The 22,997-nt window shown below is 43.0% G+C and overlaps 1 protein-coding gene across 4 annotated transcripts; it reads left to right on the top strand.

Moving 5' to 3' along the window:
- The first annotated feature begins 72 nt into the window (after positions 1-72).
- EOGT (EGF domain specific O-linked N-acetylglucosamine transferase) lies at positions 73-19,116 on the top strand. Of its 4 annotated transcripts, none has more exons than XM_039695297.1 (17): positions 73-366; positions 1,099-1,145; positions 1,983-2,207; positions 2,564-2,664; positions 3,235-3,343; positions 3,430-3,524; positions 4,616-4,720; positions 5,795-5,901; positions 7,521-7,624; positions 10,100-10,192; positions 10,865-10,936; positions 11,505-11,591; positions 12,648-12,716; positions 13,542-13,603; positions 14,621-14,740; positions 15,657-15,759; positions 16,129-19,116. In XM_039695297.1, exons 3-17 carry the CDS (start codon positions 1,998-2,000, stop codon positions 16,273-16,275), a joined length of 1,584 nt encoding a protein of 527 aa, XP_039551231.1. In that variant the 5' UTR covers positions 73-366; positions 1,099-1,145; positions 1,983-1,997; the 3' UTR covers positions 16,276-19,116. The 4 variants fall into 4 exon arrangements, with proteins under 4 accessions (XP_039551231.1, XP_039551230.1, XP_039551227.1 ...); XM_039695296.1 differs by having other exon boundaries at positions 1,978-2,207; XM_039695293.1 differs by lacking the exon at positions 73-366 and adding an exon at positions 389-668.
- The last annotated feature ends 3,881 nt before the right edge of the window (positions 19,117-22,997 follow it).

The raw sequence follows: 22,997 nt of genomic DNA, 5'->3' as shown, positions 1-22,997 counted from the left end.
TGTTCCTCGTTTCCCACCTGGGAACGAGGGGAGAAGTCTGGGCTGTGCGGGAGGATTCCAAGTTCTTTATTGCTGGCGCCTGTGCCTCCCTGGCGCTCGTCACTGCGGGAATTGGGTCAGACCGAAGGAGGGTGCGGGTGCCGGCACAGGCAGGAGCGGTGTCGGCGAGGGCATCGCCGAGCTCCGGCCTGGGCTCGGGGGGACGCCGGGAACAATGGGGTGCCGGAGCCTGCGCTTCCTGCCGGGCCGCGCCAGGAAAAGGCCCTTTTCCTCCGCATCCTGCGCTCGCCGCTCCCGGGCCGGCCGCGCTTAATTTCCGGCAGCAGAAGGAAGGCGCGGCTGCTCCGCCGCCGCTCCCGCGGGCAGGTGCGCTGCGCTGCGGGCCCACCTGAGCCCGGCCCGTGCCCGAGCTGCGCCTCCGCCCCGGCCCGGCGGCCCCTCCTTCCCTGCCTGCCTTCCTTCCTTCCCTGCCTCCTTCCCCGGGGCGGTCCCGGCTGCTGCCGGCGGCGCTCCCGGGGCGGCCGCTCCCTCGCACCCGCTCGGGCGCTTCCCCCGGAGCCCGGCGGGGCCGCGCCGAGCGCTGCCCCCGGACATGAGGATTGGGGCCGGCGGCCAGCGCCCAGCAGGAGCAGCGGCCGGGGCCGTGGGCCGCGGGGCCGAGACACGCGGTGAGATACGCGCTGAGATGCGTGGTGATGCGCGGTGCGATACGCGGTGATGCGCGCTGAGATGCGCGCTGAGAGGCGATGCTGTGCCCGGTCCAGCGCGGGTGTGACAATCATGGGTCAGGCACCAGGTCCGGGTCTGGGTCTCTCACGGAACCCAGCACGGCCTGGCGCAGGATGCCGGGCACCTTCCCGAAGTGACAGCCTCACCCGGCGTGGGGAAGGGCCGCGTGTTTTGGGGGCACCGCCGGGTTTGTGGTGGAAGAGGCGATCCCGTGTGCTGTGTGCCGGGAAAGGGACCCGAGTGACAGATCAGCGCAGTCCCCGGGCTGTGGCTGCTGCTCTGGGAACGTGTCCCCAAGAGCAGGACAGTGTGCTGAGGAAATCTCCTTTTCCAGGACGAACCTAACTCCACCTTCCTCCCCCGCTCTAGGTTTCTGTACCTGGGAAAGCTGAAGTGGTTCCTCTCAAACCAAACAGGTAAAACCACTTGTATCGAAAGAATTTTGCTAAAGGCTTCGGTTGAAAGCAAGCATGCAAATTTTAGCAAATTATAACGCCAGAAAAGGTGGAGTTTAGATACAGGCCATACATTTCTTTTCCTCAGGAAGTTTAATGGTTCAAAGCAGGGCTGTTAGATGAGAAGGTTGTATTAGCAGGAAGGTATGCAGTCAGCTTTAGGGTATACAGATGTGCGGGCCTGTGTATGTTTACATGTGTATATATATAAATACACTTCTATTATGTATAAAATTATGTAGAGAATATACTCACTAGTAAAGTTTCTTTAAAATTATGTTAAGAACTAAAAACAGGCATCCTGTATTACTTAGCTGTGACCCTCTATTTGTGTCTGCCTATTTTTCCCTCAGCCAATTATTAGTTCAAAATGGAGAATGTGTTGTTTTCCTACTTATTTTAAAACTAAAAATCCTTCTTTTCTCACCCCTCCCCCCAGCTCTTCTACTTTTTTTCCCTTCTCACTGGATATTGCATGCTCTATACTTGGTTTCCACACTGAGCTCTCAGGATCCCTTGGCATTTAGCTAAAGTAAACACACCCATTTTAGCTTTGCTGGGAGTTTGCAGTGCATAATAACACTCAATGACTAATGATTCAAAGATAATCCTGGGGTTGTGCAGTCTGGCCTCTCAGTGAAAGTTTGGTCTTCACAGGAAAAAGAAACCACTCCAGAAATGCAAGTACAAATTCTTTGACTGTATGTCTGACTCTGACTGAATTTTGTCCTGTGTGCTTGAAATGCTGCAGATATGTTAATTTCTTTTTTTTTTTTCTATTTTATTTATAAAGTACAGAACTCACAGGTTGCCATGTTTATGTTGCTTGTGTTTGGATTGCTACTGCAAGAAATCCTGGCTAATCCCCAAGCTGAAGATCCTACTGAATTCCCAAACATTCCAGAAGAGCCATTCTACAGCTACAAAGCCATCAACTTGCCAGATGAGCATATCCCCTACTTTCTGCACAATAACCAGCATGTTGCTGACATCTGTAAGCAGGATCCTCTTTGCCCATATAAAGTAAGTTTGCTTTTTTCTGTTTGTCTGTTCAAATGTCCTGTTGGGGTGGTTTGTTCTTGGGAGCTGCAGCAGTTGAAGATGGTGATTAATTGTCTCCTTGCCAATTAGTCAGGGAAAGGATTTGTCTTAGGAACTATTGAAGACAAGAATAACATTGATGTGCATGTGTGTCCACTTTGGAGCCTCTGCTGTGCATGAGGAATCTGGGTGTTGTTTCTCAAACTCTGTTTGAAAACAGACCAAACCAAAAGCCTTTTATGCAAGATTTATGAGCAAGATGCCATTTAAAAACAGCTTACTTAAGTCATTTCCCATTTTCCTGTTGCAAAACCTGATTCAGTCATTCTGTGCTGCAGAAACACTTGAAGAAACTAAAATCCTGCTGGGGTTATGAGAAATCTTGCAGATCAGAGAACAGGTTCAGTTACCCAGTGTGTGATTACGTTGAAACCGGGTGGTAAGTTTAATTTTAAATGTCTACTGTACATTGTGGTAAAAAAAAATAGTGTAGTGCTCACTTTGATATAGATGTGAAGTAAACATTATTGTGATATTTAGAATTTAAAGTGTGATTTTTTTGTGGACACCTGTGTATATATATATATAAAAAATGTGTGTATTTATTTATAATGAGCCTTTCAACGCGATTTAAAAAATTTAACTTTTTAAGGAAGAAAATACTGCTAGAAATGCTTCCTGCCAGAATGTTTTCATTATTCTGATTTAGCCTTGAATTCAGATTCCTAAAATAGCTGTATTTCCTTTCTTAGCTTTAAAAACAGAGGAAAAAAATGTAGAAAAAAAAAAGTGTACCCTTTTAGGGGAGAATAGCTTTAAATTAAATTGTCATTGATGTTTTTACTTACATGCAGCTGATAAGTGCTTCCTGTTCTGGCATCTTAAATGCCAATAAAAGAACTGGCTGGTTCCTCTGCTCCACTTTCAGTGGAAAAATGTGATCTGTTGAAGTTATTACTAGAATTGAGCAACAGACCTTGATTTGTTTCCTCTCTCCTTCACACACCAGGGCCAGTGACATCGAGACAGCCCAGCAGATATTCTGGAAACAAGCAGACTTTGGGTATGTGCGAGAGAGGCTCAGTGAAGTGAAAACCCATTGCAAGCCTGCAGCAACAGTAGGTATTTCTGATAGATCTGATACTTTGCACTTGTTTTTAAAAATAATTTTTGTTGTTGACAGAATTCTGCTTGTTCTTAACAGGGGGATTCATCTCTGACCTGCTCCCAGTACCTTCAGCATTGCAGAGCAACCAACCTGTACATTGATTTACGAGCTGTGAGGAGAAACCATGACAGGTCTCTGCTTGTGTTATAGCAAAAATGGCATGGCAGGGAAAGAGATTTGAGAATTGGTTTAACAAAGCTGGTTTGCTTGTTGCTGTGGGTTTTAATTTTTTTACTTTTTACTGCCAGCAGTTTTACTGCTGATCAGCTGCTTGTTGCTGAAGCCCTGTAAAGGTTTGCCTCTCTTCATTGCTGGCTGCTGGTGGTGGTGGAAAAACCCAAGTTCTCAGTTTTATGGAATGATGATGGGTGATTGGAATCCTCCCTGATGGAAGAGAGGAAAATGTTTCTGTGTCTTCAGTCATGTCCTTCCTTGATCAGATAATGTGCAAAATACAATTGCTTTTGTCTGAGGAACCAAGACATTTCCTGTGCCTTTATACCAGATCCAGGAGCTGCATTTTTAGGTACTGAGTGACTTGAGGAGAGATCTGAACCCAGATCTTCCACATCTCAAATTAAAAAGCTACATATTGGAAACTGGATGAAAAAACCATACCAGTGGTGCTGGCATGACCTCTGACTTGTCTTTGAAGCCAGTGTCTTGATCTGATTCATGACTGAGACTGATATTACCCTTCAGAGAATGGGTTTTGTCATCATCATAGCCTGTCCTGAAAGCTAATTTAGACAAAGCTTTTAGCTGGCAACTTATTTTCAGGAAATTTGTTGCATCTCACTCTTCATATGTCATATAAAATCCTTGGGTAGCAAAGTGGGTTGTGAAATCCGAGGTAAATTTCAGTAAGAAATTGTTAGAAAGAAACAAGAACTCCAACCAGTGATGGTCCTGGCATGACAGTGAGGCATCACTGTCATGAAGCAAAATTTGATTAAATTACTCATGTGGGTATGTGTAAATAATTATTAATAACATTCTGGGTGGATTAGTGCTGCTTTCTAAGATGATGCCTACACCTTCAAGGACACAGCTGTGGGAAATTCTTGATTTACACTGAGGAAAACACTGAAATTTTAAATATGTGTGAGGTGCCTTGCTGAACTGAGACTGAGTAGCACTGGCTTGAGTATGTAATTGAGATTGCAGGGCACTGGTGGCCCTGTTGCACAAAAGCTGACAGACTTTTTAAAATTTGCATTAGATTTAAAGAAGACTTTTTCCAGAAGGGAGAAATTGGTGGTCATTGTACCCTTGATGTTCAAGCATTTTTGGCTGAAGGTCAACGCAAGAGCCCTCTGCAGTCTTGGTAAGAATCTCTTCTCAAGGCTGCTTCCAAGTTCACTTGCTAATAATTTTTTATTTTTGTCATTGGCATTGCCAGCTGCGTGTAGGGGATTTCATACTGAGGAAAGACTTGCTCCTTTTGGGGTCAATTTGAGAGTTGATATTAGAAACCTCTGGTAATTATATTTCTGCAGAAAGTTTGAGCCACACCGTGTGTATTTGTGTCCTGTTTCATTTGCAGCAGCAAAAGCTGTGAAAACACCTTTATTGGAAGTTGTAACCTTCAGGTGTTTTCTGGGCAAGGTGCTGGTGCTGTGCCTGGTCTGTGTGAGGAAGGGGAGCTTGTTTTGTGGTGAGAAGCCTCGGGGCTGGCCTTGTGTTTGAGTTCCCACAGCCCTTGGAGAGGATGATGAGGATGTGTGCCTGGGCTGGCAGTGTGAGGAGGGCTGGGTCCACAGGCTGAGCATCACAGTTTGCATGTTTGCACTCCAAAGCTGCCTTGCCAGTTAATTGATGAAGGAACTGGAGCCATTAAAGTCCATAGAATAATTCATTCTTATGCTTTGCTTGTATTTTCTTTTTCTTCCCCCATTTTTCATTGATGTTTAAGTCAAGAACTGCTGCAGAGGAGGGAGACTGTAAATTTAGTGCAATACAAAAGAAGATTTTTCTCCTCTGCCTGCTATTGTCATCACAGCTGCTCATCCTTGTGCAGGAACAATAAATACTGCCTCTAGATTCATTATTCCAACCAAGGCATGGAAATCTCACTGAAGTGTCTCTGGCAAGGCAGATCAAGTCAGGTGGAGCCACAGATCCAGGTTCTGAGGCTCTTTGTTCCACCCCTGCTGCCTTGATTTGGAGATCAAAGGTGCTGTTCACTCCTGAGATCAAATGCAGTGTTTAACCTCTAGAAGCCCTGAAGAACATTCCATCATAATTTCAAATAGTTTTAATTGTCAGACTCTATCAGTTTTAAGCAGTCCTGTTAACTGAAATGGACTGGAAGGACAGTTAGTAAATCTGAGACATAGGAAGTACATTTGTTTAAATGTGTTGATGTCAAAGCATATTCTGTGTGATTGAATCTTTCTAGGTTTGCAGAACTCCAGACATTCACTGCATTAGACTTCAGGCCTCTAGAAGATGGGAAGTGTGACATTGTTATTGAAAAGCCAACATACTTCATGAAATTAGATGCAGGTAATTGGTATCTTTATTTTATTTTTTTTCTTGTACTGCAGTGAAAAAAGCTCATATTCAACTTGCCCATCTGAAGAACATTCCATCATAATTTCAAATAGTTTTAATTGTCAGACTCTATCAGTTTTAAGCAGTCCTGTTAACTGAAATGGACTGGAAGGACAGTTAGTAAATCTGAGACATAGGAAGTACATTTGTTTAAATGTGTTGATGTCAAAGCATATTCTGTGTGATTGAATCTTTCTAGGTTTGCAGAACTCCAGACATTCACTGCATTAGACTTCAGGCCTCTAGAAGATGGGAAGTGTGACATTGTTATTGAAAAGCCAACATACTTCATGAAATTAGATGCAGGTAATTGGTATCTTTATTTTATTTTTTTTCTTGTACTGCAGTGAAAAAAGCTCATGTTCAACTTGCCCATCTTGTCACATTATGCCTTTGTGACAGTTCACTTGTAATATGAAAAATTATGTGAATTTTTAGTTACTTTTTTTGATGTAGTTCCAGTGACAGACTTAGAAACTGAAATTTGAAAATCTTATGATTTCCCACAGATGTTTAAAAAAAAATCAGAGTGACTTCCTGTTGTTTGCCTTGCAGAGCTGTTCTCTGGACTGTGGTTTGGCAGTGTTTGACTTTGTGCCAAAGGCTGCGTTTCTGCATGGCAGGATCCATACCATGAAACCCCAGTATGGGTGTCTGTGTGCTGCAGGACGTGCTCAGCAGCAGGATCTGTGTTCAGATCAGTTCACACACCCGCATCCTCCTCACCAAGGGCTGTGTGCTTTGGAGGATAGGGAGGAGAAGGAGGATAGGAAGGTGTCCCAAGAGGGGCACCTTCAGGAACCTGACATTTTTGGAGCTTCACCAGCCTCTCTGTTGGTGCAGCACCCTTGGCAGGGCAGTGTTGCTGGGGGAGGATGCTGAGGATGAGCACAAGCAGCAGCTGCAGAGGGCAGGGCTGTGTCTGGGTGCTGCTGAGCTGGGCTCTGTCCCTGTCACACACAGCAGCTGTGACAGGGTCCTGCTCCTCCCCTGCCACTGCCTGGCATCTTCAGCCAAGCTGCTGCAGGGACTGGGCTGTGGCACCTCCTCTGTGTTCCCTCCTTTGTTTTGTGGGAGATTTTTGTGCACCAAGAGTGAGCAAGAGAGGACCTGAGGGATGGCTTTGGCTGGTGTGAAGTTGTGTCTTGTGGTCACACACACAGACAGAGCCTCCCTCAGCCCACAAAGCAGAACCCAGGCCTGAGCTGAAGGCCAGTTCTCACATTTCCTTGTGTCTGACTGGGCTGTGCCAAAGCAGGAGATCCTTTCACATCCTTCAGAAAGCAGCTGCAGACTGTAAGGAGAAATAGCACATGAAGCTCATCTTATTCTCTTGGCCACTCTTCTAACTCTGTTCTTTTATTTTTTTTTTAAACATATTTTACCTCAGATTTCTTTCCTTGATTCCTTCCTTTTAGAGGTCCCTTTTTTAGGGTGTGTTAGGAGGATTCAAGGAGTCAGAAGCAGGGGAAGCTAATATAAAATGCAGGATGCTAACCAGGAAAAATGCATAAACCAATAAAAGTGGAGCAAGTAATGCAATGTTTTGCTAACAATTCTTTCTTTCTCAGGTGTTAATATGTACCATCACTTCTGTGATTTTGTCAATCTTTACATTACCCAGCATATCAATAATTCCTTCAGTACTGATGTCAACATAGTCATGTGGGACACTGTAAGTCTGCTCTGCCTTTAACATTTGTGATGGGTTGTATTTCTGCTTTATAGAGGCTCTGAAGTTTTGGTAGCCAATCCTTAGCTCTCTTGTGGCCACAGCCATGTGGAACTGATAAATTTCTGGATCCTTTTAATGCAGGTGCATGAGCAATAGTTAAAAACCAGATTTTCTATGATGAACCATGTTTGCTAGCACATAGTTATGCCTTTTTTTTTGGTGTGGCCTCAGAAATAATCTGATCAGTATTTCTAATCTGTAGCATTTGAAGTTTTAACTGTTTTTTGTGGTTTTTTTTTCTTGGAATATTGAAGTAGGTTTGCTCAACTGTTTGTTCTATATTTAAAAAGAAATGCAGTCTTGCATGTTTGTAAATCAGTAATGTGCAGCCTGTAGTAAGGAAAACAGCTAAATTAAATCCTTATATATATTAAAACAGAGTTTAATATTTAATTCCTTTAAGTAGCCCTCTTGCAGTTACTTCCCTCAATCACCTCTCACGTTGCCATGATAACATAAAACAAGTTTTTAAGTGGGGCTGTTTCTGCTGTACTGCTGAGTTGAAACCATTACTGTGTTTGAGTAATATTAATTTTATTGGACAGTATTTAAGTTGTGGAGGAGGGTATTAAATGAAATAAAAAACAACTGGGCAATTTGTAATGTGCCAGATAAAGTGCATAATTAGGACCAGAAATAAACAGTTCTTGAATATGTCACTGTCCCACTCCTGTTTTGTGATCATAAAGTGCTGAGTTTTCTCTCTGAGCATTTAGTACTAGGATAACAAAACTTCAATAGAGAACTGCAAATATCCCCTGCTTGCTGTTTAATGAGAAACCTGTTTGGCTGGAAGAAACTTTTCTTTCCTAATTCTATTGTATTTTAAAGCTAAAATCGGTGCCATCTGCCAGACAAGTGTGCTCTCTAGGTGTTGCACAGGACCTGTTAATCCAGCTCTGGTGGCTTTCTCAAAAGATCAGGTGTCAGACAGCATTGCAAATTGCTTTGAAAAGCAACCCTTTGTCTTATATCGCTGAATCAAGTAACTTTCAGATGTACCATTCAAAGTAGTGCCACACTGTTATCAATTTAAATGAGCATTACCTGCTCAGGCAGCTGGAGTTCATTGCTATGTAAAACCAGGTGATGGCACCAGTCAACTGCTGATAAACTGTCTGTGCTCATCAAAAGGTGGACTTAGCTTATTATTCATTCTCTTTTTTTTTTTTTAACTTGATGTAATTAGATTTGGCCGTACTTCCTACCTACTGTTCTTATTAAAGAGTAATGCCCTTAGATGTAGGTTAAACAAAGCAGAAAATGAGTAGGAATTCCACTGGGTGTTGGTGTGCAGATCTTCTGTGAATGCAGGGAGGAAATGTTTATAAAGCACTTTTAAGGAGAGCAGAGAGGGTCAGAAAGTGGTGCTTTCATCAGTTCTCCACTGCTAATCTGGGAGAGCAGCCCATGTAATACGTGGCCAGAAGGGAGTCTGTGTTGTAAAATTTATTAATACCTAATGGCAGAGCAAGAGGAAAGCCTCTTGAACCAAAGGAAATCTGGTGTCCTTTAGATGCTTTTACATTTCACCAGATCTCTCTTCTCTCCTGCTATCATTTGTAGTCCTATTTTCACATTTCTTATTTAGAATGTTCCCACTTTCCAAGCAGCCTGAGCTTGCCCCAGAGCTGAAAGGAAGCTTTAGTGAGAATCTGCACCAGGGCTACTGGGGGCACATTTAATCACATTCCAAGAGCTGAGGTGGTGACTCAGCCCTGGGATAGGCAGGAAAGGTGACAGATTGAAGGCAGGAGCCCCTGCTGCTGGGATAACGTTGGAGGGAGTGGATGACTCTTTAAAAGCTCCCCACAGAACCAAAGTTTTTTACTGCTCTGTAGAGAAACCCCCTGGGTGTTTCTCCCATCAAATCAGATCATTGCCTTCAGTTTGTGATACATGTGCCATTGCAAGTGACAGTCCCAAAACAGGCAAATACAAAACAAGATTGTTGTGACTTTAACCTCAAACTTCAGTGCTGCACTTGAATTGCCAGGTGTTTTTTTGTTTTTTTTTTTAACCTCAAGAGCTGAGATTCAGGCCTCCTACCATCCCTGTGTTTGTGTTCTTTCAAATTTAACTTGTGTTCTGTTGACACTGGGAAAAGTAATTCTCACTCCTAACTCAGAAATTATAATCTGTTACTGAAGAAAATTGTCTAGTTTGCTAATTTACAGAAGTTTTCATTAAAAATTAACCACCTGAGAGGTAATTTGAGTTACCTGCCAGTGCAAATGCAGTTTGGTGCTGTGTGATGTCTGTGTTCTGTGCTAGGCTGCCTTGGGTCCTGTGGTGGTGTTGCATATATTAACTGTATTAAAACTCATATACAGAACCTGTACATCATGAAGAGAGTTTCTAATATGCATTTTTGTAATTGTTGTGCCCTCTTTTTTTTTTTTGCTTTCCACCTAGAGCTCATATGGCTATGGTGACCTGTTCAGTGAGACATGGAAGGCATTTACTGACTATGAAATAATTCACTTGAAAACTTTTGACTCTAAAAGGGTATGGAATTCTATATTTTGTTTTAATTCACAGTCACTAGGGATCAAATATGACAACTTCTCAAGCTTCTTGCAGTTATGGGAAAGCATTTTCCAGAGGAAAACATTAATACTTTCCATTCATGCTTAATTTGTCTAATTAATATGAGTATTCTACCTTAGAAACAAGAGACAGAACTGTAACCTGATTCTGTGATGTGTCTATCCTTTATATAGATGGCCTAACTTTTGTGTCCTGAGAGGTGGTATTTATGAATGCAGGACTCCCAGCTGAAATTAAGGGTTTTCAAATGGTTTTTCTGAAGTTTTTTGATTCCTCCTGAGGTGTTTCTTTCCCCTTGTAACTCTTGGCATTCCTGCTGCTTATCATAAAAAAAAAAAAGATTAAAATAAAAAAATGCATCTATTCAGAGCTCATTTCAGCTTCTTCAATCTAGTTATAAACTCTCTAAGTGGTTTCCTTCTCTTTAGTCCATGTTTATTCTGTTTTGGGGCTTTTCCATCACCCCTTCCCACACTTGCACATCCCAAATGAGAGCTCCTTTGGGATTTTTGTTCTGTTCACTTGCCCAGCAGAGGAAGCCGGGCTGTCCTTGGCAGGAGCAGTAATTGCTGGCAGTGCATGGGCTGGGGAAGGAGCTGTGGGGGTTAACTCCTCATGATCCCCTTCCAGGTGTGCTTTAAAGAAGCCGTGTTCTCTTTGCTGCCTCGGATGCGATATGGATTGTTCTACAACACCCCTCTGGTGAGTGCCTTTATCCATCCAGGATTGTTCTGTAACACCCCTTGGTGAGTGCCTTTATCCATCCATCCATCCATCCATCCATCCATCCATCCATCCATCCATCCATCCAGGATTGTTCTACAGCACCCCTCTGGTGAGTCCCTTTATCCATCCATTCCCACCAGGAGGGTAGAATCTGAGCCATACACTGCATGAAGGTTCCAACTCCAAACAGGAATAATCTTCCCTAAAGACTGGGATTTTAAAGTTGTTCCAGCTGGTTGTGTGCAGTCTCCTGTGTCACAGCTCAGGAGGTGCAGATTATTCCCCTTTAATGGGTGGGCACTGTGAACTAAGTGGTATTTTTGCAGAGCACAAGAGCTTAAACAGTCAGACTTCCCTGAGGGTATTAGCTCACACACTCAGGTTCCAGCACTAGAGTTATATTTCTTTCTGAATGAAAGTGCCACTTGTGTTGCAGTGAATAGCACAGTGGCTTTTGTTCCACAAGAATGTTAAAAACCTGATCACAAAGCTCGGTTTTCTGAGTGAAATAACTGTATATTAACAGTTCCTTTTTTAATTTCAGATCTCTGGCTGTCACGGCACGGGGCTGTTCCGAGCCTTTTCTCAGCATGTGCTGCACAGATTAAACATCACCCAGGAAGGACCCAAGGTGTGATAGCTGCACAAAGCAGCTGCAATACAGAGCTGGTGGCTCTTGCCAGAGAACAGCAGTGACAAACTGAACCCAGTGGGGAATGGGGGTGTACCTGGGTACTTGTTGTCCTTTCCTGTTTAGGGTTTGGGTTTTCCCTGCAAAGGCCTTCAGAGAACATTTGTGTATGTTTGTGGAAGTTGCCCTTATGTCTGATTTCTGCAGGACAGACTTTAGAGGATTCTCCTTCCAGCCTTAGGGTCCCATCCCTGTGCTGGAGGCCTTTGTGTCCTTCCCAGCTGAGTCAGACCCGAGTTCCATGGAGCAGCAGTGGGGATCCCACAGAGCAGAGCTTGGCCTTTATCCATCCCCTTGGATGCTGCTGAGCTGGGATCAGAGCTGGAAACAGGAGCCTGGTCCTTCCATGCTTGCCCAGCACCATCTGTCTGGTCTGGGCTTCTCTGTTGCTCTCACTGATGGTTTTTGTTGCCCTGGGGGCCAGGGCAGCTCTGGGCTAGCTGAAGTGTCTGCTGGAGAGTAGCCCACAAATTATTGCTGAGGGGCACATTCAGAGCTCTGCACAGGCATTCTGTTATGCTACTCCTGCTGACACTAATGGGAGCCATGCAGTTAAATCTCTTTATTTCACTTGGAGCGCTCACCCCTGTGAGTCCAATTAATTAAAAGAGGTAAAAGGAGGAGCTGTTATAGAAGGAATTTTTTTTTTCCCAAGGAACTTGTGCACAAGCCATCCAGAAAGCTGCTTTCCTGCTTTCAAAAACTGCCAGATAGTGTGTAATACAAAGGCTCTTTTGTACTGAATAAAAGAAATCTTTCAGAAAATATTTAGTTCTTGCTTAATAATCAGACTTTCACAAAGTTTTTGATGCTTTGAATCTGTCAGAAAATGCAATGTGCATTTTAAGGTGGTTACACCATCTATTTATTACATGTGGAAGGAACATATTTAGTTGCTCAAATAATTGCCAGAAGTAAGTATGGAAGAGTCTGGGATTGTTGTTTTTTTGTGAGGGCTGCCTCTTAGCTAATACACTGCTGCTTCTTTCTTTTTAGGATGGGAAAATTCGAGTCACCATCCTCGCACGCAGCACAGATTACCGGAAAATATTAAACCAGAATGAGGTGTGGTCCTTTGTATCTTTAAAAAATATCTATTAGAAGTTAAATTTTGCTTACTGGGTTGATTTTTTGTTCAGGTACAGCCAAGACATCTTTTTTCTGGCAAATCTTGGAGCAACATGTCCAATGTTTATATTAATTTGTTCTGAAATGTCTTCTAGGCAGTCTCCATTTCTGTACCCCAGACACTGAACCTTGCTGCCCTTTCTAAATATCCAGTGAAAGACTACAAATGTAATACTAAAAGTATTTCCGCTGAGCAAACAGACACTGCAGATCTTCTGATAAAATTACATTATTTCACTTTCAAATTATTCCTTTTATTTATAGCATCTCCAGTGTTGAAGTCTAACAAAACCCTTTGTAATGCCTGCAGATTGAAAAGCACAAGCCCTTGTATCAGAGTTTGTGCACTCAGAACATAATGAATTTTTATATTGATTTATGTTTTTGAATCATGCAACTTCATGGACTTGTGTAAAAGCTTCTTTCTTAGTAAAATGATATTATTTAATGTTTTCATACCTGCTTTCATTCTTTACTGTTAGAGCCTGACAAACATGAATTTGGATTATCATCCCCACCTTATGCAGGGAGAAACTGAGGCTCGTGTGATGCAGTAGCTCAGTGGCAGAGCACACAGAGCAAAGGATTTGTGCTTTTTCTGCTGGGCTGTCCTCAGCTGATGCCTCCATTGCTGCTCACAGTTTGTGTTCTGGTAAAATGGCAAAGACAGAAGCTGGTTTTATCTTCAGCAGGTCAGGAGTGCCAGGGAGCAATTAACTGAAGGAGGACACCAAATCCTTGTCTTTTTGTTATTCTCCCCAGCTTGTGAGTGCTCTGAAAACAGTGTCAACGCTGGAGGTCAGAGTGGTGGACTACAAGTACAAGTGAGTTGGTGGAGGAAAGTGGTGGGAGCTGGTGCTGCCTGTGGCTGTCCCAGCTGTGTTTGTCTAACCTGGCAAAATCCAAGGACTGGGAAGGAGAAGTGCTGGGTGAGGTGCTGGAGCACACCCATTCCACAATGCACTAGTCAGGGTTAAAGCTGAGTGAACAGGGAACAAGGCTGGAAATCCCTTCTGTTCCCTCTCCAAGGCCAGCTGTGTTCCCATCACCTTTTTGCACATTGCTCTGCAGTAACTGTGTGAGCAGGGGTTTCTCTTTTGTGATGTCAGTGTCTTACTTTATATGAGCCTTGGTTTAGCAATCAATAATAACTCTGATTATTTGCTGCTCTGGTGGCCTCTGAAGACACCACCTGAGGTCAGTTTGTGGTGCCAGGTGTAGCAGGCACTGTGCCAGGAAGAAATGGATTGGAGGAAAAGTTCCCAAACAATGCAAGCCTGTCCCAGATGGCAGCAGCTGCACCTGGAGCTGTCATGAATCATGCAGGAAGAGTGAGAAACAAGCAGCACTGACATTCATCTTCTGACCAAACACAGACAGTGGGAGGAGGTTTATTTGTGTATTTCACATTACACTGAATGCAGTTCAGAAACAGGTGTTTTATACTGGGTTTTAAGGTTTTGTTTGGGGTATTTAGTTCTTAGGTTTTGGGGTTTTTTTTTAAGTGATGTATTTTTTAAAAAGACAAGTAAACAGAAAATCCCTTAAACTTAAAAAAACTTCTAAGTTGACAAAAATATTTTTGAAACAAATTCTTGTGAAGTTTTGAAGCCTGCTTGCATTTCCTTTACTTCCATGCTGAGTTACTGCTGTCTGCAGTACTTGTGATTCTTAGTATTGTTCCTTGAAAAATCAGTTCTCTCTTCCAGTATTCCCTTCAGCCAAATTTGTGCTTTCCCCATGTTCTGCTGGGGTGGATAGAGCTGCCACATCTTTTTTTTTTTCTTTCTTTCTTTTTTTTTTTTCTTTTTTTTTTTTTTAACCACTTTTGTTGTCTGCAGGGAGCTTGAATTTTCAGAGCAATTGAGAATTACCCACAACTCTGATATATTCATTGGGATCCATGGAGCTGGCCTGACCCACCTGCTCTTTCTGCCAGACTGGGCTGTTGTCTTTGAGCTGTAAGTCTGTCTGTCTGTCCTTCCCCCTCTCTTGCACACACAGCTGTTCCTGTTTGCTGCTGTGTGTTAATGAAGCCTCTCCCTTCCTGGTATTTGACCATCAATGTTTGTCTTGCAGCCTTGTTTAGACTTCATATTTGGCAGCCTCTTCTCCTGGGGATCAAAACAGAGAAAGCTTTCATTATAAAATACAGTGTAATTATATCATACAGGCTTAGCCTGTGATTTCTTAATCTTCCATGGTACAAATATAATGGGAGAATGGCAAACAATGAGAAAACCTCATTGCTCACATTCTGCCTGGTGAGTCTGAGATCTAAGGATTTTTTAGTGATCCAGGTGAGCTGATTATGTGCATGTCCAGGGCTATTATTGATATGAATTGATTATGTGCTAGCAACCCCCTGGAGGTTTTTATCCTCCTTTTTTTGCTCAGGACATGAGCACCAGCTTACTGACCAAGGTCAGTTTTGTGTTGTTGTGTTTTGCCTAAATTTCTCTTGTAGCTTCCTTTTAAAACATATTTTGTCACAAAGTAGGGGTGTCAGCAGATACTCCAATCTACAGAAAAAACAGAAATCCAGAATGCTTGTTAGAAGGGCTCTGAATTGTCCATCCTGGGAACTTCTGCTGTGGGAAGGCTGCAGAACTGGTGTTTTGCAGCATAGGCTTGGCTCCAGAATGTTTTGTCCAGTCTCCAAACAAGTTCAGAAACTCAGGGGTTGTTTTTCACATGTCCAAGAGCTGCTGCAGCTGGAAAGGGACATGTCTGACGTGCAGATGTGCCTCAAACTGCCTCCAAGGCCACATCTGGGGAGCAGAAGGCAGCCCTTGCTGTTGTTTCAGAATTTGTCCATGGTTTTGGTGCCTTAGAACTGGACAACAGACATCTCAGTTTTTTTCTGCCTGTCCCTAGATACAATTGTGAAGATGAACGTTGTTACCTGGATTTGGCAAGGCTGAGAGGCATCCATTACATCACTTGGAGGAAAAGGAACAAAGTTTTCCCTCAGGACCAGGTAATGGTGGCCACGCTGCCAGGGTGAGGTGCTGTAACTGAAGGACTTCACAGTTATCCTGCTTTACCTGCCTGTGTTCTGGTATTTGAAATATATATTCATTCTTTAGGCCAAATTCACTTCCCTGTTAAGATTAAGAAATCATCTGATATTAATGCCTGAGGGAAGAAGAGAAATCAAATTAATTGGCCATGAACCATTCATAGCATGGCTGTTATGCAGTTCCTTTGCTGATTCTTTTGCCTCAGAGCAGATCAGTGGGTCAGAAATAATAAATTAAAATGGCAGACCCTCAATTTTTTTCTTGCTTTTTTGAATGGAAGATGTATTGATCTTTTCTGTCTGAAAGTCCTTATCTTGTTTTTCTAGGGACACCACCCAACACTGGGAGAACATCCAAAATTTACAAACTACTCCTTTGATGTGGAAGAATTTATGTATTTGGTGCTTCTGGCTGCAAATCATGTTTCACAGCATTCAAAGTGGCCATTTAGGGTAAAACATGATGAATTCTAAATCAGACTTCTGACTGAAATACTGTTTTTAATTAATCACAGAATGGTCTGGGTTGGAAGGGATTTTAAAGGCCATCTCAATCCACCCCCTGCCATGGCAGGGCCACCTTCCACTGTCCCAGGCTGCTCCAGCCTGGCCTTGGGCACTGCCAGGGATCTAGGGGCAGCCCCAGCTGCTCTGTGCACCCTGTGCCAGGGCCTGCCCACCCTCACAGCAAAGAATTTATCCCTTGTATCCAATCTAAACCCACTCCCTGTCTGTTTGAAGCCATTCCCCTCTGTCCTGTCACTACCTGCCCATAAAAAAATTAATTTCCCCCTGTGAGGGAAATAACCCATTGTTCATTTGTCAGACAACTTCTTAGCACCGTACCTCTACTTTATAATTCCTTTCTAATCTGGGAGGTTTTGATATGTAAAAACTATTTTTCAGACTATTTCTGGTTTTTTTGCACTATATTTCTACATTCCAGATTCTGAAATTCTCTTTATACAAAGATATGTCCACCCATTTCATGTAAGGTTTTCTGGGGTAGGTCCAGGGTCAACAGACACTGAAAGCTTCTGCTTTAAATTTAGAAATATTTTCACATTAGAGAGCACAGTCTTATGATTTTGCATTTAAATATAAACTTTTACTCTTGTCCCTGTAGTTATAAAAGCTTCAATACAAGAAGTCTGCACAGGAGGTTCAGTCAGTTTTCTGTCTCAGAGCAGGTAAATATTTTCCTGAGTACTTTAAATTTCAGGTGATCTGGGTATTTCCTATTTTTTTACAAAAACCAGCACTCTGCATTGGAAAACTTGAGCAAATTGGAATAAAACTTGATTTTTTTTGAGGATTCTAAAGGGAATGACCTAGTTTTTTTAAGGACAAGTGATAAAATGTGTAAAGTGTCTTTCAGCTGCAGCCGAAAGGAAAGGAATTGATGAGGAACCTTGTTCTTGGAGTCACTAAAAGCCTAATTTTTAATATTCTTGTTTCCTCAAAATGTTGAAGAGTTAATCCAGAAAACTTTTTAAATGGAAACTTTCCAAAGCCAGTAGCACAGTTCACTGTTTTCAGTGAAGGGAGTATTAAGCCAAAGCTGAGTTCTTTTTGAAATTTCCCCTGGAGCTGAGATGTTCTGGAGGGGAAAATAAAGGTAGTGGTTCTTTTGTCTTAAGTGGGGCCAGAAGGATGTGTAGAAGAATCGAGTTCAGTGAGATAAAACCCTAGAGTTCTGTGTTAAATTATGGATTTTTGGGGAATGTATCCCCATGCTGGGCTTGCAGCTCAGCCTACAGTCCTGGTGGCTCGGGGCAGGCACACATTTCTGTGGAAAAGCAGGAGAGTTCTGGTAAATGCAAACACTTCACTGCTCTAATTGTAGATGGTATTGACTTCCCTTCCCCAGCAATTTCACAGAGTGTGGGTGCATTTACTGACCTGTCTGTGCTGCTGGGGATGAGTTACTGTAAGCACAATTTTCATATAGATCTCTCAGACCTTGATCAGTGCATGGGGAAGCTGGGTAGAGCTGGGACCTTCATGCATTTTGTGGTGCAATTCTTCCTGGAGAGTGTTGTTTTACTGAGGGGGGAAACTGGTTCACTTTAAAGGACCATAGAAGCAAAATTGCACTTCTTAATATGAGGGGGGGAGGTTAAAAATCCCTTGAGCAATACCATTTCCTGTATCTGTATGTGTCTGTTGGGGTTTTTACCTTGTGAGATTTTTAAAGTAAAAAAAAAATGTATAAAACTTAAGCCAGTAAAATGTCGGTGTTTGAATGAAACCAAGTCAAAGGAAAGAAGGCATTTAATTATGAACTGTGCACATAATTTTTTTTAATAAAAAGCTTTTTAATTTTAAAAAAGCGTAAAATTTTTGGTAGTTTGCCAGGTTTTAGAGGCAAGTGTTTTAAATACTATTAATTGCATGGGGCCACATGTCTCTGCTTTCTCCTGCCATGACAGGCTGATGTTCTGAGGTCCAAAGTGACATTCAGGTTTATTTAAGAATCATTGAGAGGTGATGCTGCCATCCTGCACTGCTGGCTCTAGTGCTGGGCATTTGAAGCTTGGTTTGTGAAAATCTTTGTGTATATTTAACTTCCTGTGGTGCAGGTGATGCTGCTGAAGGCAGTGGGTGAGTGCTGGAGTCTGCACAGGAGCAGCTAATGAGGAGCTGCCCTTTCAAGTCATCACTAAAACAAATGGTTGAACATATGTGTGGAGGAGAGGCTGCAGGGACTTCATCCAAGGGCAAAAAAATCCTGCCAACATTCACCAGTTTCAGCAAATTTGAGTGCAGGGTCAACAGTTGATGGCCAACATGTTATTCAGCCTTTATGGCTTGATATTGCTAGGATGAAAAGACTGTTTGTGTTGATTAACTTTTCAAATAGCACAAAGTTTTCTTGGCAGCAGAAGGAGGATTGGTTGGATTTTTGGGTTTTGCCAGTAAATCCTGAGGGAGTTTGGACAACAGCAGAGATCTGGATTGTGACTTGAAGAGCATCTGGACCATCTTGGGTCTGTCTGGGAGTTGGAATTTGAGGGAGTCCATGAGACTTTTGGGCCACTTGATCTTTTAAGGCAGGATGTAGGTCTGGGTTAAGTTTTCCTAACAGACCATGGGAATCATGTTCCTTGCTATTTCTGATTTTTAAAAATTTTTTTTTTGTCTCTCCAGTTTACCCAAGTTTAGAGTCTAAGGGGCACCTTGGCATCAGTGTGATGAATTCAGTTTTGGGACTTTGTGTAACGTTGCAAGTCGTGAATGCTTTTGGGATTGCCTGTGTTTCCTGTACAATGTAAACCAAGAGCTGGATTTGGAATAAAAAATAATTTATGGATGCATGTGGTTTCTTTTTACTTTCCTTTTTACTTCAGAATTTGTCAAGATGTAATTTCAGTTTTTTTCTTTGGAGAGTTCTGTGGAAGTTGGGTAAGTGTGAGAAATGGCTTGTGATGGGGAGGTGGCAAATCAGCATTATTAATCTTAAAGAGTCTGATTATAAATATTAAGGCAATACATTTTTAAAAGCCATTAAGTAATAATGGAATTGTTTAATTCTTGCTGTTAATCTTACCACTACTATTAATGAGATAACTCAGGCTTTAGCATATCTCTTAATCCTGAAATTTTTTTTTATGGAGAAAAACTGAAGAAAACGTTCTCCTTGAGAGCTTTTTATGTACTCAGAAGGGTAAAATGTTTGATTTCAACACTGAATAATTGTTTCAATTTGCAGTGTTTGCCTTAAATTGAGCCCTTACTTCCCCTGCTCTGAACACACGTTTCTCATGGATTGGGCTTTTTGCCTGAAGTAAATGAACTGCTATGGAATCCCCTCTGGCTTTGGCTCTGAAATGGCCACAGGAGGTTGGCCACAGGTTTGTTGCTCATTCATGAACTCTCCTCATTCTTCCATTTCAGGTCCTCACCTCAGGCCTGGGTGTGAGGGTGCTACTGATGCCTTAGGATTTTAGCTTTTATATTTTTTTCAAATCCTGTCCTGCATTAGTGTATAACTCTGAATTCCTTATAAAGTGTTAGTTAACTGTCTTGTAAAATGTTAGTTCACATTTTGATCAGACAAAACAATCCCTCTAGGCCTGTAACTCAAAGACACCCAAAAGTGAATCGGGGAGGAGTAAACTGGGAGTAAATTACTTCATTACCTGAAGCTGTAAGTGGAGGATTAATCCCTGCTATGTAAATGGACCAAACTCATAATTGTCTGAAAGACCATTGTCTGTCTTGGGTGTAGCCCCTCTGAGGCTTTGGACTGCCCAAGGTGTAGCTGCTGAAGGCCTTTAGTAAATATCTGCTCTTATTCTCTTAATCTTGTCTAGCCTCTGCTCTAGGGAGCCACTTGTCTTAGGTTGGAAATGCAGCATTGTGTTCTCTTAGCACCTGTTAGAGATGGGGCATTTATCTGCTGTTAATGGGCCACCTATAAAAACCAGCTAGGGCACTTTTTAAAATCTCTCCCACAACCAATCCTCCCTGCAGGAGATCTCTTCTGTTCATGGCCAGGGAGTGTCCCTGCATGGCTGATCAAATGCCATCATCCAATGGGGAGATGCTCCGCCCAGGGGAGGAGCCAAGCATTCCTACCTGGATACAATCTGAGCCTGGAACAGCACAGCAGCCTCTGCCCACTGCATTCCCAGAGGAGCAGCTTTCTTCTGCCCTGCATTCCCAGAGGGAGACCAGGCCCATCTCCAGCAGCCCTGGAGCTGCAGAGGAGAACTCCCCTCTTGTGCAGGATCCCTGCTCCAGCAGAAGCACAGCTGGCACTGCAGGAGGGCTGAGCCACCATGGGATGGGACTGTGCCACCACCCTGACACACAGGGTGTCAGGTTGTATGCTGACTCTGTCTGAGGTTTTTTTGTTGATGTTTGTACTATTACATTTGCATTTTTAGTTTTCATAGCAAATAACTGTTTTTCCTATTCCCATATCTTTGCCTGAGAACCCCTTAATGTCAAAATTACAATAATTTGGAGGGAGAGGGTTTACATTCTGCATTTCAAGAGAGGCTCCTGCCTTCCTTAGCAGACACCTGTATTTTCAAACCAAGACACCCCTCCAAGCCCTGCTCAGGATGGGTCAGGTCCCTCCTGGGTCAGTGCCAGGGCTCAGCTCATCCCAGCCCAGTCCAGCTGCCTCACCCAAACCCTGCAGTCTGAGCTGGGCCAACAGCAGCTGAAAGCAGCATTTTGTGTTTGAGGGGAGAGAGATGCACACGGGGGATGAGAGAGGAACAAGTGTAAGGTTCCAGATGGGTAAAACAGGCAGAGAGTCATTCTCAAGCTTGGAGCTCAGGAGCCTTCTGGGAATGTGGTTATAAACCAAGTGAAATGTGTGGAAACCTTGTTGGGACAGAGCCAGAAATGAGGGGAGTGAAAATATTAATGTCACAAACTGCAGGGAGGTACAGGAGGGGGAAAGGAAAGGTCCTGAATTCCCTTGAGTCTGAGCCAGGAGAGGGGAGCAGAACCCCTGACCAGGGGGGCTGTGAGGAGAGGGACAGGGCTGGAAAACTGGGTGGTGGCCTGGGAATTGTGCTGGAGAGATGAAGGAAAGGGCAGGGGAGGATGGAACGGGTGTTGCCAGGGTTGGGTAGAGCTGACAGCACATTCACAAGTGTAATTTTTTACTGGCTGATGTCTTCTCTTGGAACACTGAAATATTTTTATAATATAACAATATAAAATACAAAAATAACCTTTGTACATAAATCGAATAGAACAAATAATATATAAATATATATAACATAACATTAAATATTTGTTATTACCATTATCTTTTGGATAGGTGAATAAAACTCAAACAACAAATTATCTCTTAATTTCCTTTATGTTTTCTTGATTTCCCTTCCCAATCATTGCATGGCAAATCAAAAAGGAGGAGAAGTACAAAAAAAAGGTAAATTGCACTATTATTGAGAATAAATTTGTTTTGAATATGTATAACTTCTACAGTGGCATTGTTCTTCTGACTTGGTTTTTTCTTTTTCGAATCAGACCTTGTTTTGGCCTTTAGAAAAGTACTTATTAATGTAGTACACAAAGTGCATAGAGCTTTTGAGTAGTGGGTGAGAAATCAATTGTCTGGAACTCAGCTCCCCCATCACCTGGGAACAAAAGAGTGTCAGGAATGTTAATTTTGGTTGCCAGGTGTTTGAGGGTTGGGTTTGTTGAAAACTGAACAAAAGATGACGTTCAACCAGGATTTTAAAGGAGAAAGTTGAGAATGCATCAGTTATTTTCTAGACTGAGCTGATAATAAAGTCGCAGTTGAATAGAAATAGTCTCAGTAAAGAAAACATACAGAAAAACCTGAAATTTTAGAAAATCAATCATCACTGATGAAGCTTGGAGAAAAGGAGGCTCAGGAGGGACCTTCTGGTTCTGCACAGCTCCCAGAAGGAAGGGACAGGCTCTGCTCCCAGGGAACAGGGACAGGAGGAGAGGGAGCAGCTTTAGGTCGTGCCAGTGGAGGATTAGAATGGATATTAGGGAAATTTTTCACCAGAAATTGTCACAGGTTGGAAGGGGCTGTGCAGGGAAGTGATGGAGTCCCCATCCCTGGGGGGGTGGGCAGGTGTGGGAGGGGGGTCATGGCTTGGTGTGGTCTTGGCAATGCTGGGTAAAGGCTGGACTCGATGTAAAAGCTCTTTTCTGACTTACAGACTGCACAATCCACGCTGATCATCCCCTTTGCAGAAGCTGAAATCTGCTGGCTCTGCCCACGCTTTTCCTGGCACTGCTGGGGCTGTGTTTGTGTCTCGGTGCTTGCAGAAGGTCACCCCCAGCCCCAGTGCCATGCTCGGGGGTGGAAATGCCCCTTGCCTTGCAGGGACACCCTGTTCGGGTGTATTCTTATCCCCAGGTAAGGCAGGAGAGCTTTCCCCACCTATTGCAGCAGAGTGCAGTAGGTGTCACTAGAGCCCTTCCCAACGCTCAAAGGGAATCTCATTTCTCATGCAGAATCTGCTCACCGACGACAAAGCAACTGCTCCTGCAGTCATGGTTTTGTTTTTCCTCCTTCCTGTTTGTAGAAGCAAAAAATTAATCCATGGAGATTTTAGCTTTTAGCCTAGGATGATTCAGATGCTATAATATTGGTGTATTTTTCTTCAATTTTTCTTTTCTTTAGTTGGTGTCAGAAAATGATTTTCAGGTAATCTTTTGTAACAAAATCCTGCTTCATGTTCTGTTCCAAA

This window comes from Passer montanus, unplaced genomic scaffold (genome assembly GCF_014805655.1).
Source record: "Passer montanus isolate IOZ18808 unplaced genomic scaffold, ASM1480565v1 scaffold9, whole genome shotgun sequence".
In the NCBI taxonomy this organism is placed as follows: domain Eukaryota; kingdom Metazoa; phylum Chordata; class Aves; order Passeriformes; family Passeridae; genus Passer; species Passer montanus.
The sequence above is the reverse complement of the archived record's forward strand: the minus strand, read 5'-3'. Positions and strand labels throughout refer to the sequence as shown.

Coding starts and splice junctions, on each gene's coding strand:
- EOGT (XM_039695297.1), top strand. CDS start 1,998: ATGTTTATGTTGCTTGTGTTTGGATTGCTACTGCAAGAAATCCTGGCT. Junction 3,525..4,615: donor GTGAGGAGAAACCATGACAG/GTCTCTGCTTGT, acceptor AATTTGCATTAG/ATTTAAAGAAGACTTTTTCC. Junction 10,937..11,504: donor TGTTCTACAACACCCCTCTG/GTGAGTGCCTTT, acceptor TTTTAATTTCAG/ATCTCTGGCTGTCACGGCAC.